The sequence below is a fragment of the Moschus berezovskii genome, chromosome 26, assembly GCF_049115385.1.
Source record: "Moschus berezovskii isolate FMDL1 chromosome 26, NW_MosBer_1.0, whole genome shotgun sequence".
NCBI lineage: Eukaryota > Metazoa > Chordata > Mammalia > Artiodactyla > Moschidae > Moschus > Moschus berezovskii.
In genome coordinates, this window is record NC_142485.1 from 11311866 (window position 1) to 11330557 (window position 18692).

The window sequence follows — 18692 nt, forward strand, 5'->3', positions numbered from 1 at the left end:
TCTTTTCTGTGGGCTGTGCTGCAATGTTTACACGGTTCGGGCTGACCCTGTGTCCTTCAAGAGCTGGGAAGCTTGGGGTGACTTAAGATTTTACAGCTTGACATATGCCGGGGCAGACAGGCAGTGTGTAAGCAAAAGCAAGAAGTACCCAGTCAAATACTTTGTTTGCACAGATGCAAAGGCATGGAAATTTATATGGCAAGGTCCGAATTCCAAAATTCGTTTTTTAATTAACACATCCAACCAAATGCATAAAACCTCACAAAATGAGTGTAGTGGAAATGTCTTCTTCTCTTATTTTTAGACTGAAATATGGAGCCCATAAAAGTGAGGCTGTCATGAATCTTCACGTCTGGGGATGAAGTGACTTATAACCGGGGGTGGCGGGTGGGGGAAGAAGTCTCTACACAAGCCACATCTAACAGTGGTAAACAGTTTTTATTCAGGCAATGAAACATGGAAAAAATATATTAGTAATCATTATAATAATTTCATTTGTGTGAGTATAACTTTTACAAATATTTACCTGACATATAAAAGGGAAATCACTTGTGCATATAAAATTTATGTTGATGATTATTCCACACAACACAATCCTGACAGCAGTAGTCAATGCAGCGACAGATTCCTCCGGACGAGGCTCCTCACACACTTCATGGCACCCATGGGAACACAGTGGAAGCAGATGTGCAATTAATTAACATTTACTTATTGGCACGTTAGTAAGTACACAGGGGTGTCTATTGGCAAACACACACTTACTATAAGCAACAATGTAAAGTTTGCAACCTCTGAGATTTGAAAGAAATGCCTGGATCCTGTCTCACTGTGGGGGGAGGACCAAGCACGAGGCTGAGGGTGTCAGACCTGCAGACCAGCCTGCACTGGTGGGGGTGTGGGGGGCGTGGGGAAGGTAGGGGGGGTGGTTTCAGAGCTCACATTTTTATATGTCCCCTTGAAAATTATCCAGAGAGCATCACTTAATGGCGGGACAGGGAGATACTTTGTGGAGCACGTTTCAGATGCCGCTAAAAGGCAGAGGGGGAGAAAAGTGGCATTTTTATGATTCTAAAGTGACAAATGGGTACTGAGAAGGTTCAGGCCACACCTTAGCGCCGTGCCTGGCCTTCGCCGCCTCAAAGTGCTGGATGGACGACTGCCATGGCCAGCATCGCTCGCCCCATCTCCACAGTACAACTATAACCAGAGGGTGTGTACAGATATATGTGTGTGTGTGTGTATATAGTAGCTGTAACCATATTATAGTTAATAAAGTCATTCCTTAGGAATCTTGTTAGTCCAAATCTAACTGCATGCTAAGAGGCACAGAAATGGGATTGCATTTGGACAAAAAAAACTATGAAAAGTGCAATCTTTAGTCTCCAGAATGCTAGCTCTGGGCACTAGGGAGGGAGTCTTCCCCGGAAAGTGTCATTCATACGACCTTCCAGAGGAGATCCTTAGAGAGAGGGCTCTATTACGTCTATTCCTTTGCTTTTTCTACATGGGAGACTCAAGGTTTGACAGACTGCTTTCTTCAAGTCAATGGCATCTGGAGGCCAGTCAAAACTCTTTGTACAGAAGTCTCCTTGAAATACTTCTTCATGAAAAGCTCTGAAGAAGATGACCCTATAGACCTTTGGCTTGACATTCTGGGATTCCCAGACTGTTATTTGTTAATAAGGAAATAATAATCTGCCATCTTTTCAATTCTTCAGAATATATACATCTTTACTTTAAAATGCTTTGCCTGAATCATTGAATCCTTCCAAAGTCTAGTTTCTCTCTTCCCAACAAGAGGATAAAGTAAGAAACCACCCGAGTCCGAGAGCAAACTTGCACGGTCACCAAAACTACAAAGAACACCAGCCGTGGACAATAGACAGCGATGAATTGAAGCGAAAGACCACAGGGGGAAAGAAAGGGAGCTTTGGGGGGTTTACCCCACTATGAAAGGACATGCTGGGTCAGTGCCCATTAGCGCACTCAGACTCGCCAAACTCCTGTTCCTTTCAGTTCGGTTTTGAGCTTCAGAGTCATCAAGACATCTGTTACCTGTTGGTACAATGACTGCTTCCCTCTGGCTGCACAGAGTCAGCCCAGGGATGTTTGGGGCAGTTCACTCTCCCAGCTTATAACCAGTCAGGCTGAATCTGGAACCCAGCTAAAAAGTGTCTAGGTACTTCTGTGAGAGCTGCAAAAAGCGTGGGATAGGAAGAAAGGGTAACTGGCTGGTAAGAAGATCTGACTTGAGCCATCCTCCAAAACGCAGTGTGAACCTTTCCTTGGACTCCATGTCACCCGGGGAAGGTTGCCAGGACCTGTGTTTCTCACCGTCAGTTGCTTCAGCACTTCCTAGTCTGGGCTGGGTCTGAGGACACTAGAAGCCATGAGCAAAGTGGGCTTCTCATTGTTTCCAGGAGCATCTCCAAATAAAGTAAATGTCATAAGGTCTGTCAATGTCTTAGCCAACCAAGTGACAGCCTGAGGAGTCTGGTTACATTACATCCTCCAATTAAAACACTTTTAGGTAAAGACTAGCTACACTTTGGCAAATTCAAAAATTAAAAAAACAACAAAAAACAGCTCTGGATCCAGAGCCTCAAGCAGACCACTCACGCTCCCAAACCATTGTCCAGCCTGCGGCTTCTTCTCATTTCACTGTCATGTTTGTCACGGGGTGAATTACTGACCAATTCACAAGTAATCTGGCCCATCGGTGTTTTGAAGCAAAACTCTAGGTTATATTTTTATTCCCCAGAGAGGTCTCTTTCCCTTATTTTTTTAAATAAACATACTTCATTCTGCTCAGTATATTCTCTTGATGTGACAGTTGTACACGCTACGTTTTTCTTCCTGTAGGAAACTGTCCATCCACTAAATCAGAAGGAAGACCATGGCCATGGCAGAGTGGCCAGTGGCAACTGTTACTTAATGTGGGCCTTTTCGCGTTCCTTGCACAGTGACTTTACTCGGTAGGGTCTAGTTTCTCAGGGGTCTCTTCCCACCAGCGTGCTCAGGGAGGATTGTCATCACGTCTGTTTCAACACACAGCTATTTTGTTCTCTTTCTAGGTAAGCAAGAGGCCTAAGAAAAGAGGCCTGTGGGATTCTAGTGGAGACCATGATAATAAGCCTTTCATGCGTCAAACAGAGCAATACTAAACAAGTAAACATGGGTACGTCACCAAAACACAGCAGCAAAGAGGTTTAGCAACGTTTCTTTCTGCAAAACTTTCTTTTTCTGCAAAAAGTGAGTTTCTCTAGTCGTGAAGGGTTGGTTGGAAGAGGGTGTGGCCACACCGCCTGAGACGCCTGCTCCTCCAGGGCAAAGGCTACAGCAGGGCGCTCACGTCAAACCACGTGGACCGCTTCCAGGGCCCGAACGATTGTCACATCACTTCTCCAAACATGGATCGTTTCTGCTGTTCTGGTTTGTTGTTGCTGTTTTCTTTTTTTGTACAAAATGGTAAGACAGTAGGCTTTAAAATACAGCCTAAGCACCAATTACGGGAAATGCGTATCAGTAAAACGGGACTTCTGGCTTTAACAGACGTTTCTGACCTCCCTGGGGCTAAAGATTGCACCATGTTAACAGTCCATGGCGGAAGAAAAGGTCACCTTAAGAGAGCGAGGGAGGGTCTCCACGAGGCTCACTTCACTGCTGGAGGTGGACATGCAGCAGCTTTACGGCAGCTCACGCGCACTGGAGATAACACGCGTCGCCATGACGACACTCCGGGGGTCCAGGTGAAGACAAAAGAGCGCTGCAAGACGCCTGCGTGGATTTGGTTTTGCCTATTGAACCGGAGGGGGTTCACACAGGAAGTTTCCATTCCGGGGTTAAGGTTCCCCGCCACTCTGAATGGAGTCCAGGAACAGCTTGAGGAATCTGGTTTTGTGAGTAGGGGTCTGCTCCCTCCGCCAGTATTCAAACGGCTGTGGTTTAAAAATACTCAAAGTGCACTGATTTGGAGAGTGGCTCAGGTGATTTTCCTTCCTGTTTGGTTGAAAATTCTACTATCTTTCAGCTTGAAAGGATTTTTTTTTTTGGGGGGGCAGCCTTTGGGGGAAAAAAATCTGAAGAATAATTCATCACACTTGCAAAAATCCAACTGCTGCTTTACCTTACAGTTGCTAATGGGGTGCATTAAAGGTCCTCTAAACCTTTCACCAGCAGATTTCCTTTGCATATTTCAAACAGAAAGACAATAGAAGATAAATTCTACAAATGGAAGTAGAGGGGACTGATGGCTCCAGGACAGACTTGCCGAACCCCAGTTGTGAGGGAACAAAGTAGACCCCTGGGTCTGAGGACTAACTCACCCCAGAGGGGCGGTGGCACCCAAGCTGAGGGCCATCTAGATGGGGGGGTGGGGGTGGGGGGTGGGGGGACAGGACGCCGTGGCCAAGAGTACCCGCTACGTGACACCTGAGTCTGAGGTTAGGAGCCATGCCACACACGGAGTCTGGGGGCTTCACCTCTTCAACCTCCCAAATTCTGCAATTGGCATTCTGAGCCAGGACTCTGTTTTCAAATAGGGTTTTACGTTTATGGAAATATGCCTTTCTGTAGGTAAGTTCTCATTGGAGTATGCTTCCAGGAGGCAGGGCGGGCGGCGGGGCGGGGGAACAAACCAGCATCACATATAAATATGCGTGTATGTGTGTGAGACAGTGAATGTGTCTATAAACAGGTACTCAACTGGAAGTAACAACAGGCCAAATCATCTCCTCAAATAAAACCACTAATATTGAAAATTAAATGTAAAAGATACAATAAATAAACTTAAAAAAATCAGGTGGACAGGATATGGTCCCAAGTAACAGCCATCAAATCATAGACTGAATGCACCTGGGCAACGTACAGAAGACTCTCAAACGAACCACAGACAGAGACTCCTGCCCAGAGCCCAGCGACGGGATGGTCGGGCCACTCTTTCCTCATCTGCGTGATGAATCCTCCAGCGTTTTCTCGGGGCGGGCGTGTCGGCAGCAAAGCGGGACAGGCAGCAGTAGGCATGTGCTTTCATAAAGTTTCTTTTTTTTTTTTCTCTGCAAAGGGGCAATTATTCCTGGATAAGGCAAGATAATCGTGGTCACGAGAGAAGCAGCCGAATGCAGATCTGTTGAGCTTACAGGGGAAACTCAGTCCGCCTTTCCCAGCTTGGCAATCAGCTCGTCGCAGATTTTCGTCAGTTCTTCAATTTCTTGGTTCTGAAAAACAAACAATGGGATGATGCACTGTATGTCCCAAGATGAAAGGATTATGGTGAAATCGTCCTTAGACTGCCCATGCCCTCTCTAGGCACCTAACTCGATGGTTCGTCACTGTTCTGCATTAGAAACCCTCTTAAAGAAAGTTTTTTGTTAGTTGCCTCAGCTGTGTCCAACTCTTTGTGATGCCATGGACTGTAGCCTGTCAGGCTCCTCTGTCCATGGGGACTCTCCAGCCAAGAATACTGGACTGGGTTACCATTCCCTTCTTCAGGGGATCTTCCTGACCCAGGGATCAAATCCCAGTCTCCTGCATTGCAGACAGTTTCTTTACTCTCTGAGCCATCTGGGAAGCCCTTTAAAGAAAAGAAGGCTCTATACCTGCTCCCCGAGGAAATGGTCATGTGTTCGCCAAGTTCTGCTTAGACTGAGTAAGGGGTGAGTGTAATCACTGGTCCTCTGAAGTTTGTTTCTCAAATTTCCTTGCTATCACGAGAATTACTGGGGGTATTTGTTAGAAATGCCAGATATCTGGGCCTCACTTGCTCCATCCTGGATTCTGGAGGCTAAGAACGTCAAAGGCCACAGTCTCTGGGGTTATCAGATTCCCCAGTAAAACCCCTGCCCCGGTGGAAGAGATGCCACGGGCCTGAAAACATGTCTGGAAACACGGCAACAAAACCAGAAGAGGCACACGGAGTGAAGCCTAAGAACCCTGAGCAGTGAAGGTTTCTGCCTAAGTAGCAGTTTCTGGACCATGGCGCCGCGGACATCGGGGCGGGGAGCGTCTTGATTGTGGGGTGTCCTGTGCACCTTGGGGTGTTTGGCAGCATACTCTGGCCTCTACCCACGAGATGCCCACAACATCTCGCAGTCGAGACAACCACATACACCTCCAGATTTTGCCTAATGGCTCCTGGAGGGCAAAATTGCAATGAAGTGGGATGGTGGCTTCATGTGCTACAGAAAAAAAAGAAAAAAAAAGCAGCCTCGGAGCCTAAGTCTTTGGTCCACTGAGCTTCCGTGAACGCAACTTTCCCTCTGCCCTGCCTGTGGGCGGGTCCCACTCACGCTCCCCTCCCTTGTCTCCACTCGAGTCAGTGGACTGGAGTATCTGAGCAAAGAGACAAGGTTCCTGCATCCAGATACAAGATGAGGGCGCCACAGCTGAGGAGGAAAACCAAAGGTCTCCTGGGCATGACATCCCACCCCTCGTACCTTCTGCTGAAGGGCCCTCTCCAGGGACTCCACCTTCATCTGCTCCTTCCGGAGCCCCGCGTGGAGAGCCGCGCTCTCAGCCTTGGCTTTTGTTCGAACCTGAGCAATCTCCTCATTGGCTCTGTTATGGAAGGAAAGGACAAAAAACACACGGTTTGTCATCGGTCACGGCACAAGAGCCAGGATGTTAACAGCTGACATCTGTGACACAGGATTAAGTCAGCTGACTTCACCATAGAGGGAAGATAGGAATCAGTGAGCTACAGGATTTAATTTTAATTTATGAAAATTTAATTACACATAACCGCTAAGGAGATTTCCCTGATGCAAACTACTGGCAGAATTCATCTCAAGGCACACTGTGCCCTTCAAAATTCACATACCACCCGGGAATGGAATCACAGGCCAGTTTCTACAACAATCTTAGATTTTTTTAAAACCCAGTACAATAGTAAGCAGGGTCTTTGTGGATTAACACAGCTAACAAGTCAGGGTACTAGCTGTTGGCATCTATGAAACACAGAGCTACAGGCAACTTTACTGACGAGATGCAAAGGGAAAATTTAAACCCACAGATGTCATTTGATAAACAGTTAATGGAGGAAACGATGCTAAAAACTCACTGTAATCAGAGGCGTGCAAATTAAAATGATAAACTTTTAAAATGTATCAGCTTGACAGAAATTAGCCAGGATGGTCTTGGCCTGTGTTGGCCAAGATGCAAGGTAACTGGCTCAAGTACTGACGGGGAAAGAAAACTCGCACAGCCCTCTCTATGGAAGCAGTGTGGCAGGAACTCCCGCACACCTCTGGCCCAGCGAGTCCATCTAGCAATCTCCCCTGAGGAGCACGTTCCCCAGCACCACGCTGAGTGCACAGGGTGTTTGCTGCCGCGCTGTTTGCAACAGGAAAAGGGTGAAATGCCCGTCCACTACAGGGATTGAAACAGTCTACAAACTAATAATCAGATTGAGCAGTATGTTCTAACATGAAAAAAAAGGGCCACAATATACAATTACGTGAAAACAGAAACCTGTATAATACTGTATTATTATTTTTAAAAAGTCCAAAGCCATTGGGTAGTATTTGTAAAGGCTCATTGAGAAGATTAATTAGAAAGATGCAAAATAAACCTTTAATACCAATACCTCTGGGGGTGGGGAGAGAAAAGGGGAACTTACAAGGCTTTACAAACAGGAAGGTGGCAGAATATACAAGGATGTATTATTCTTTAGTTAGAAAACAGAGTTGGGTACATCCGTCATAGATCCGTTATTCCCCAGGATAGATTGCAAATGCATCAGATTTAAGCATAAAAAAAGTAAGCCTTATTTGATAATCTATAATGGAAAAGAATCTGAAAAAGAATATACATATATATAACTGAAGGACTTTGCCTGAAACTAACACATTGTGAATCAACTATACTCAAACTGAAGTCAAAACAAATTTTAAATGACAAAAAGAAAACCAAGCCATTCAAAGTACTGGAAGGCAAACATGGGAAAATGTTTTACATTGAGCATGATGAAGATCTTTGTCACTATGACAGAAGATCCTAAAGCTATTAAATAAATGATTGAGAAATTATACGATATAAAAGTAAATTTTTGCATATCAAAAAACACTATGGGTGGAGCCAAAAGGTAACAAACTAGAAAAATTATTCACAACTCATAACGGGCTGTCATCTGTAATGTATTTATATTTAAAATACATAAGTGGACACTAGAAAACCATGCAAAGAAGAGTCATTCACAGAAAAGCAAATATATGTATCTGTTCCGTTCCGTCGCTCAGTCGTGTCCGACTCTCTGCGACCCCGTGGACTGTAGCCTACCAGGCTTCTCCGTCAAAGGGATTCTCCAGGCAAGAATACTGGAGTGGGTTACCGTTTCCTTCTCCATAGATGGCTGCTAAAATATGTTCAATTTCACTCATAAAATACATATGAATCAAAAGTATGCTGAATAAAAGAAATGCCCTGTTGCTTGCCAAAATAGAAGAAAAAACTCAACTAAATTAAAATAACCATCTTTCACTGGTTAGACGTATTGAAAACCCGAATCCTGATCTGTTGGTGAAGCTGCATGGGAACAGAGCTGCTTTCACACACTGCAGGTTGTAAAGTAATAAAAGTCTACCGAGGGCAACTGGACAATATGATCACAATTATAAATCCATAAATCCCTTTACCCACAGTTCACATAGAGGGATCTCACCTGCCTCCCAGACGACAACCGTCTGAGGTTACTTAATTTACTGCAGCACTGTTTGTAGCAGAAGCACACGCGGGACTGGTTAAGTAAAGGATACGTTCCGACAATGGAACACCAGATTAAAAGAAAAATAAAGAGGCTCTTCATGGGTTGACACGGAAAGATTTCCAAAATAAACTGCTGAGTGAAAAAAAGTGAGTAAGCTACCGTCTGTATATTAAAAAAAAAAGGAGAGTCTCATGACATTAAAAAAAAAAATAGGACTGTGATACAGCCTCAGCCAGCTCGATGGTGGTGCAAACAAAGTGCATCAAATCAACACTGTACATCTCAGACTTACACGAGGTCACTCAGCCCAAGACAGCTGGAGTTGGGGGAAGCGGAGCGGGAGGATGCCTGGAAGGGTAAAAGGATGCTGATTTCCTGGGGTGACGCAAGAGGTGGGAACCCCGTTGGGGGAGGACGGGGTGGGAGGGAGAGACTGCATCTTTTTATTCTTTTTTAAAAAATTTTCATTCTGTATCGAGGTACAGCTGATGAACAATGTTGTCACAGTTTCAGGTGGACAAAAAAGGGACTCAGCCATCCTGCACCCATTCGCCCCAAACGCCCCTCCCATCCAGGCTGCCCCACAACTTTGAGCAGAGCTCCCGGAGCTGCACAGCAGGTTCCTGCTGGGTATCCATTTTAGACAGTCGTGTGTACACATCCATCCCAAACTCCCTAACTATCCCCCCTCCCTTACCCCCAGCGACCGTGAGTTTGCTCTCTTAACTCTGTGAGTCTCTTTCTGGTTCATCTGTATCATGTCTTTTTAGACTCCACATATTAAGGATGTCATATGCTATTCCTCCTTCTCTGACTGATTTACTTTCCTCAGTATTCTCTTTGTTCTTTGTAATGTCTGAACTAGAGAAAGATTTCACCTATTCAAAAAAAAAAAGAAAAAGAAATGAGCTGATTTACGAAACAGAACCAGACTCACAGACGTAGAGAATGCATTTGTGGTCACCAGGGAGGAAGGGCGGTGGGGGAGGGGCAGACAGGGAGTACGGGACTGACAGGCACACAGGACTTTATTTAAAACAAAACGCCTCTCCAGGAAAACAATACGCCAAAAAAAGCGCGCACACACAAATGCGAAACAGTCATTCTTTTTTTCTTTCCTCTGTCAGTCTTCCTACAACAATATGAAAAATGAAATTCTTCCGCACAGGCTCTTACTTGTCTAGTTTTTCCTCGGCGTGGAGCTTCAGGGCCTGATACCGTTGCTCTTCCTGTTTAACTCTGGCTAAGTAATCCTGAGCACATTTTTTCAAGGCTTCTTCATTCTGTTACCAAGTGACCATTTAAAAGGAAAGAAACAGGTCATTTTGTTTCTCTTCTACTAGTATCCTGCCATGTGTCAAGAGCTTTCCTTTTATAAAACATGAGAAAACCTAATTTCATTCAGATGCCTTCAAATAAGACTCCATGGTACTCTGAAAAAGGCACAAATAATTCCCACTGAGGAAACTGTAGATAACATCATGCATTAACTTTCAAATCAGACAGTGAGTTACACTGACACACCTGCTTCAGGAACTGTGCGTGCATGTGTGTTAGGCTGCTTCAGTCATGTCTGTGTGTGATCCTGTGGGCTATAGCCCACCAGACTCCTCTGTCCATGGAGTGGGTTGCTGTGCCCTTTCTCCAGGGGATCTTCCCCACCCAGGGATCGAACCTTCGTCTCTTATGTCTCCTGCACAGGCGGGCAGGTTATTCTCCAGTAGCACCACTTGGCTTTAGGAAGGCCAAAGTTATTCAAAACTGAAGGGCGGGACTTCCTGGTGGCACAGCGGGTAAGAATCCACATGCCAGTGCAGGGGACATGGGTCTGATCCCAGGTCGGGGAAGATTCCGCATGCCGGGGAGCAACTGAGCCCGTGGGCCACAGCCTCTGAACCCGAGGGCAGCAACTGCCGGAGCCCACAGGCCTACAGCCCGAGCTCCGCAGGAAGAGAAGCCGGAGCACTGCGCCAAGAGTGGCTTGCCGCAATTAGAGAAGGCTCGAGCAAAGCGACAAAGGCTCGGTGCAGCCAAAAACAAACAAGAAAACTGAAGGGCAATCTGATTCCCGTTTTGGACACACTGGACAGTCATTTTTATTTTAATATGAAAAAAAGAATGCTCACTGCTATAAATGTGTCTTTAGTGATGGTGAGTGACCAAATTAAGTCCATATGCCCACTGACACCTACATTTGAAACTTCACACTTCCTTCTTTGATACTTTTGGCTTGAAGTTTTCAGTGCTATGGCTTGACTCCCTTTTACTTTTGACAAATTGGTGAATGATCAAAAAGAGCATTTCTAGAACTCTTCTAAGGTCTGAGGGCCCCAGGTTCTTACATGCTGTGCCTTACGCTGGTCATGTTCAGGGCTTGTTGCCCTGACTGAGGAGAGTAAGGATTCAGACATGCCACCCAGGGTCCCTGATTCCCTGTTCCTGGGCCACCCACACTTTAGGCACATGGGTTTGATGACCCATCACCAAGAAGACACACCACCGAGGAGACAGAAGGCAAAGGACAGGTACCTTCTTGAACCCTTCCAGGACGCCCTTCAGGTTCTCATATCTCCTGAAGAGGTCGGAGAGGGACCTTTCCACTGAGTTGAGGTCGGCCAGGGCCTGCTCCTTCTCCATGGTCAGCTGCTGGAAGCTCTTCTGAGAGCTCATGCTTGTCCTCTGTTCATCTTCTGTGAGTCACGACCAGAGAACACGCGTTCACCCAACAGATAGTTGGCAGCTGCCCTCCTGAGCTGTGAGGCAGTACCCTGGGGGGGGGTGGGGGTTGGGGAACCCAGCAAGGAAGGTGACAAGTTTCCACCCTCAAGGTCTGACACTCTGGTCGGGGAGACAGGCAACAGGGATTGGAAAAGAACAAAGCAGAGCAAGAGGGTGGGTGCCATTTATACCAAATGGCCTATCAGAGGAGAGATGCGAACAGAGACCCAGAGAACTGAGGGCAGGAGCCCTAGGTGTCAGGTGGCGTGGATGGCATAAATCATCATCTCAGTACTTCGGTTAATGCAGAGACCTGAAGTGACTTAGGGAGTCAGTCCTTAACGACAGTGACTACAAGGGGTTCTAAACTCAATGCAGGAGGATGAAGCGCTGTCCTTTCTCAAGGTCCTGATGGGTCTGACGCAGGGAAAGTGGGATCTGCAGTGGAGTGAGGCCCAGAGACGTCCCACCGGAGGGGGCGGGGAGCAGGGTGGGAGGAAGGATGTGGAGAGGCCACCCACCCTGGTGCTGGAAGTGTTCATCCTCTACAAGGAATCTAATCTTAATGGATCCTCAGTATTTGCAGATTCTGTATTTGTGAATGTATCTGCTCTCTGTAATTCCCGTGTCGCCTCCAAGTCAAGATGTGCGGTGGATTCCCAGCCGTGTGGGGGCACGTGTGGGGCGGCAGAGAACTGGGGTCACCCGCCGAGCATGTTCTCACCTAAGGCTGGACCAGGAGATGCTCTGCCATGTTGCATACTGCCAACAAGGGGTCTATTTAGTCTACTTCGGGCCTTATTTTTGCACTTTTGTGCTTCCTGTTGGGGAATTTTAAATGGGCCCCAAGCCTGGCGCTGTGGAGCTGTCTCGTGTCCTAAAAGCTACAAGGTTGGAGGTGTCTTGGGGGAAAACACACGTGAGATGAGCTTCGTTTGGGTACGAGCTCTATATTAATGAAACAACAATACACCTTAAATAAGGTTATGTATTGACAAAATTGTTGTGAGCACAGGCTCGCAGGCACCTGCTTTGCCTTCCTGAGGATCAATGGGTTGCTGCTGCTGCTGCTAAGTCACTTCAGTCGTGTCCGACTCTGTGCGACCCCATAGACGGTAGCTCACCAGGCTCCGCCATCTCTGGGATTCTGCAGGCAAGAACACTGGAGTGGGCTGCCATTTCCTTCTCCAGTGCATGAAAGTGAAAAATGAAAGTGAAGTCGCTCAGTCGTATCCAACTCTTCGCGACCCCAAGGACTACAGCCTACCAGGCTCCTCCACCCATGGGGTTTTCCAGGCAAGAGTACTGGAGTGGGTTGCCATTGGTTAGAATTGTCTAATTCAGTGTTTGTGGCAATTTTATAAAAACAAGAACTGCATATAATGAGAATCAACTATATCTCAGGGATGGACAAACAGATTTATAGTCTGATTTGAAAATCATCTTTGGATCCTGAGGTTCATATTCTAGAGAAAAATTTCCTTACCAATCATTTGGGCAATGGTCTTCTCATACTCAGCCACAATTTTCCTTAAACAAACAGACAAAAAGTCTTATCAGAAGAGAATATCCAGACAAGGGAAGTTGGACAAATGGTGCCCTAAACAATGAAACACAGGAACATGTATTGACAAACTTACATAATCCAGCTACCTGCTTTGGGCTGACCCCCTGCTTTTTTAAATATAATGTAAGATTTGTTAATGCTCAGAAAGGCTTTACTCAAGGTTCTGTTTAACAAGGCTTGCATTTTATTTGGGCTTCCCTGATAGCTCAGTTGGTAAAGAATCCGCAGAAACGACTGCCTTCATTTTTCTTTGCACCTGTGTGAATGACCCCAAGGCAGTCCATGAATTCTGCTTAGAGAAGTGACTGTTTTACAAAATGAGTTAATGATATCCTGGGGGCTCCTCCTAAGAGGCCTGATCTGAGTTCAGGCTTTCCTGGCCCCAATCCACTCTTACAGGCAGTGGGTCCCCTGTGCTTCAGATCCAGGTTTTTCTTGTCCTAACTCCAGAAGCATTTTAGTTATTCAAAGTTATTTAAAGATCACCCTGTCCTGTTCATGCTGGAAAAGTGCAATCTTTTCCTGACCCTCCAGTGACGGGTGGCCCTCCCTGAGACCCATGGTGAGAAGAACCACTCCCTTGGTCCTCACTCTGACCAGGCATCCAAGTTCTCATGAAGGTGGCTGAAAGCTCCCCGAGATCAGGGGCTGTGCCTTCCTCCCCAACAAGCCGGCACAGGGACCCAGCAAGCACTCGAAACACCAAATAATACAAGAGCCACAAACTAGAGTGGACCCATTTAAAATGTTTCATCCAAGTGCCCACTGAATAGTCTATGAATTATTTATGCCCCCCACTCTTTGATGCCATTTGTAGTTATTTCGCAGCTCCTAAATGTAGGAGTGAATAGTAAAAATAAAGAGATTCCAAGTTAAGAGTCAGTCAGCTTTGTTTCCTGTTAAAATGCTTTTTATACTCTATCTCGTGGCTATGAAATTTGAAGTTACCATATATAGTTCATTTTAGAAAAGGGTTATGGATTGTAATGCCTCCATAATTGAAGATGTCAATAAATCTTATTACTCTGTATTTTGAATGGGTATTTTTGCACAAATCTGTCTTTTCAAAAGACAAGGATTCTGTGGGTTCTGCTTACTTGTCATGTTCTGAACAACCCAAAATAAGCTACCACATTTGAATACAGTAACTGGTCAGCAATCCTCAGGAAATGACCTTACCATCACAAATTAAGGTGCAAACAGCAAAAGCCTCACGTTCTCAAGAGCTGGTTCTATGTAAGCAAGTACTGTCATCACTTCCTCTGCACTAAATCTAATAACACACAAAGGTACCCACCCCTCCCCCAAACCTCCAGTCTAACCTCATCTCCAAGACTTCTTGTCGGGTTTCTTCGTACTTTTTCTTCCATTCATTTGCTTCGATCTCTTTAGTGATTATCTAGATTATAATGCAGACAAAGCTTAGTTTTACCGGCTCAGTCTCCTAACAGTTTGAGTTCAAGACTAGAGCCCGAAAACAACACACAGCCAATGTTCATCCCAAGATATTCAAACTATATTAGGAATAAAAACCCTCAACCTCTGTGTGTAATGCGCACAGACACTGGGGAAGTGTTGTCAGCCACATAAGGATGCTGGAACACGGTCACCAGGGTGAAGGGGAGCAGAACCTTTCTCAGGAAAAGCCCCAGGTGGGAATTACCGTCTCTGTAAACTCCACGTTGGTCCAGGGTCTGGCTCTCGGCCTAGAACCCTGCTGGGTCAGGACGCCAACAGCTGAGCCACTGGTCTGGCAGATTCCTCTTAAAGGTAAGACGCCAGAGCCCCACTTTATTAGTAATTAGGCTGAGACATGAAACCGTCACAGGATCAGAGCCTGGGGAGCTGGCCTGGCCAGGTAGTCTCTTTCTGCAGAGATTTCGGATTGAGTCAGAGTAGGGCTCAGAAGGTCAGTGCCTCCAGGCAGAGGCACCCAACTCACGGTGGGCAAGATCCTGCTTGTTAGACCAAGACCCATATCCTACATTTGGGAGGCCCACGCTAGCTGGAAAGAAACACTCTGGATTCACGGTCTCAAATGCCTCTTCCCCTGCACAGGGCTCAGATGGGAACCTACTGTTCTCCTGTGATTATACTTCCCTGTGCTTCTTTCTAATTGGTACAATCTTTATTTTGGTGCCATGAAGCAGGATTTCAAGAACCAGAAGCCAGCCTCTCTGCTTCAGGGAGGAAGCAGGCACACCTTTGTGTTTTGGGGCCACTCTGTAGGGCACACAGGATCTTTTCTTAGTTCCCCCTGCAGCGGGGAAGGTCTTAACCACTGGACCACCAGGGAAGTCCTAGCACATCTTTGCTTTGATGCATCTGGTCAGTGGTTATCTCATAATTTTAACTCTCAGAAGAAAAAAGACGCTTTTCTCATAAAGAAGACTTTGTGGAGCCTCCTGACCACAGTATTTTGACAACAGGACTAGCTGACACCACTAATTACCAAAGTTACTGCTCTGTTTTATAGGTTTGAAAGACCTCGGTCAGATATACTTAATTAACCATTTTCACCACATTGTAAAAATAAAATCACTACACCAAGGGAATTACCTTCTTTTAAAAAACTGGAAGAAATCCAAGGAACATATAAACCAAACACATCAAACACAGCACAGAGGTGTAAGGGGAGGGTGGAAACGAATTAATGGTACCTAACAAGTGTCTTTCCTATTTTCCAGATCACCCAGGAAAGGTCCGGCAGTGATCTATTTCAAACAAAAGACATTCAGTAAACATGACAGAGGAACCTGAGAGTTAATTAAAGAACGGATGAAGGTAGGAAGCAATTTTATATTCCTACAAGTCTAGAATTTGAGCAACTTTTAGGCATGAGTCTATATCCTCTGTAAAACGAAGATGCTGACTTAGTTATGTATGTGGGTAAAGTTGAAAAAATTCGGTACTTAAAACTTCAAGGATAAGCGATAAAGAAGTGTGCCGAAGTTCTCAAGGATACTTCCAAGCGTCAGCTTTGCCCCTTGGACACCAGAGGGCCAGGACTCCAGCTCCAAAGGGCCGTTTTACAGGGAGCCCTTTATATGAGTTCTCCAGCTGGGGAGCAAGAACTCAAGCCAGCAGAGATGGAACCTCCCCACTGGCACACAGGCTTGACAAAGAAATGAGCAACAGCGGACATGGCGGGGAAGCCTTCACCTCTTCCCTTATCAGGGTGAGCACGGCGGTCTTATCTGATTCGCTCAGGCAGATGCCGTCCAGGGGGCTCTCCACTCCGCAGGCCACGGACAAGGGGCTCTTCTCCACTGGGGACTCCAGCAGTGCCTGTGGGGGGAGTGGGTGCAGATAAGACGTACGGGCCTGGGCTGCTTAAGCCCCAAATACCCTTCCACGACTTCCTCCTGATGAAAACGATCACATCCTATAAAAACAGGTTGGAAGAGGGGGAAAGAAAGCCAGTGGAGGGGGAGGAACCAGCAGGGGAAAGCTTAAAAACAAAAAGACAAATCTAACTACAGTACAAGCTAAAGGAAAAACCATTCTTAAAGAATGACCTTATGGTTGTGAGTCAGGGGAGGGGGAAGGACAGGGGAGAGGGATGGTTAGGGAGTTGGGGATGGACAGGTACACACTGCTGTATTTAAAAATGGATGACCAACAAGAAGCACCTGCTATATACAGCACAGGGAACTCTGCTCAATGTTTTGTTGCAGCCTGGATGGGAGGGAGTTTGGGGGAGAATGTGTGTTAGTTGCTCAGTCATGTCTGACTCTTTGCAACCCCATGGACCATAGCCCGCCAGGCTCCTCTTTCCATGGAATTCTTCAGGCAAGAATACTGGAGTGGGTTGCCATGCCCTCCTCCAGGGTATCTTCCTTACCCAGGGATTGAACCTGAGTCTCCTTCGTCTCCTGCACTGGCAGATGGAACTTTACTTCTGAGCCACCAGGGAAGCCCTCGGGGGAGAATGAATACATGCACACGTATGGCTGAGTCCCTTCGCTGTACACCCTAAACTGTCACAACATTTTTAACTGTTGCCCCAACACAAAAATAAAAAGTGAAAATTTTTTTTAAAAAGGAAAAAACATTCTAATGAGTATTAGGCAGGTCTTAGATTCTCTTTTAACAGGTGACTTAGAGAAGTTTTCTTTTCATTCAAAAAGGAGAAAGTGTAATTATCTCAGAGGTCAGTCACCAGACAGTCACGTGCAGAAGAGAGAAAAACACCCGCTGTCAATATCCTGTGAACCTGGGGATCTCTGGGGATGACGTGGTCCATGGAAATAAATTTCAAAACGAGCATCAACCTTTTTACATACTGTCTCTTGTGTACTATGCTTTAGCCACTTTGGATGGAAATGTTTCTAAAATGACTTTCAGGCCTAAGCAGGCAGAAATGGCAAAGATAAGTGAACGCCGCCCCCCGCCCCCCGCAGATGACCTGGGGTCGTGGGGAAGGGCAGAGGCCCCAAGGACTGGTGCGGCGACCCAGCAGTGCCGTCATGGGCACAGACGTCAGGGTCTGGGCTGCAGTTCCTCATTTCGGGCCTTCCTGCTGGAGTTTTTAGTTCCTTTCTGCGAACATGTCACCTTCTGAGGTGCCAGCCTGACTTTTTACCATAAACATGCGTTCCCGGGAGCCACGTGCGGTTAGGATTTTGTTTTTCACAGGAATGTGGGCTCTGTACCACTTTTCTTCCTAAAAAGCATTTTTGAGGGTTATTTCCTCCCACCTATGTTAACTTTTTGTGTAAATGGAGAAAAATCTGATCTAATAATACCCAAAATGCCAGCCAAAGTGACCTGGGAATCTTCTTTTAATTATTAGAATTAGGGTTAGGATTCTGGAATAATCTTAATAATCTAAAATGTCAGCATGACTGACCAATTAGTTACTGATTATAATTGATCCGGTTCTCTGGTGTCTTGTTTGAATCAAATTTGAACAGGAAATCCAAGGTCAACTTAGACCAGGGGTTTGCAAACTTTTCAAGGTCATTATGGACTCACCCTCGCTTTAGAAAACACTAGATACACTCACCCTCACTCCAGCAAACACTCAGACACACACACACCGTTTCTGCGTACAGCTTCACAGCCCTCAACCGAGGGCCTAACACAGAAACCCTGGGCTGAGGCCACAGATATGGGAAACGCAAAAGCCACAGGCTGGCAGTGCCCATTCCGGCAGCATTTGGTGGAGGGCAACCCACCATCTGATAGAAGCCCGAGGTTCCCCAGAAACACTCTTATCTTGGGAGAGACCCGTCACCAGAGCCAGAAGGCATTTGCAGTTGGCAATCTCTAACAAAACGGCCCCCAGTGACCCCAGCTCCTGTGTGACTTCTCATGCAGCCTCCCACCACCCTGAGTTAGGCTGGACCCAGTGATGCTCGTATAAGAACAGAAGATGGTAAACGTCACAGGGTGTCACTGGTTTACAAACAGGCTTCAGGCTGTGAGAAGCTCTACGGAGAAGCCACGTGGGGAGGTTCTGCCGCATGAGAGGTCCTGGAAGTGGATCCACCTCAATTGAGCCCGGAGGTGACCGCACCCGGTACCAGACCCTGAGTCAGAGGCACCCAGCCAAGCCGCCCCAGGATTCCTGACCCCCAAATGAGGAGACTGAGAGCGTGTCACTTGATCACTAGCACACTGCACATCTGAGCAGCCCCTTACCTCTTGTACCACCTCACTCCTCATCAAGAAACCTCCCCTTGGGGACTTCCCTGGTAGGTC

General features: G+C 46.4%; 1 protein-coding gene across 7 annotated transcripts in view; it reads right to left on the minus strand.

Annotated features, from left to right (window-relative positions):
* Nucleotides 1–419: 419 nt before the first annotated feature.
* Nucleotides 420–18692, minus strand: part of TACC1 (transforming acidic coiled-coil containing protein 1) — a 93324-nt gene continuing 75051 nt past the window's right edge. For all 7 annotated transcript variants that reach the window (XM_055416628.2, XM_055416626.2, XM_088832502.1 and 4 more), the window contains 7 exons: nt 16149–16274; nt 14309–14385; nt 12906–12949; nt 11231–11391; nt 9878–9984; nt 6435–6555; nt 420–5216 (listed from right to left, as the gene is read on the minus strand). In XM_055416628.2, coding sequence (XP_055272603.2) covers nt 5148–5216; nt 6435–6555; nt 9878–9984; nt 11231–11391; nt 12906–12949; nt 14309–14385; nt 16149–16274 — 705 coding nt within the window. In that variant the 3' untranslated portion in view covers nt 420–5147. The remainder of the gene's footprint in view (nt 5217–6434; nt 6556–9877; nt 9985–11230; nt 11392–12905; nt 12950–14308; nt 14386–16148; nt 16275–18692) is intronic.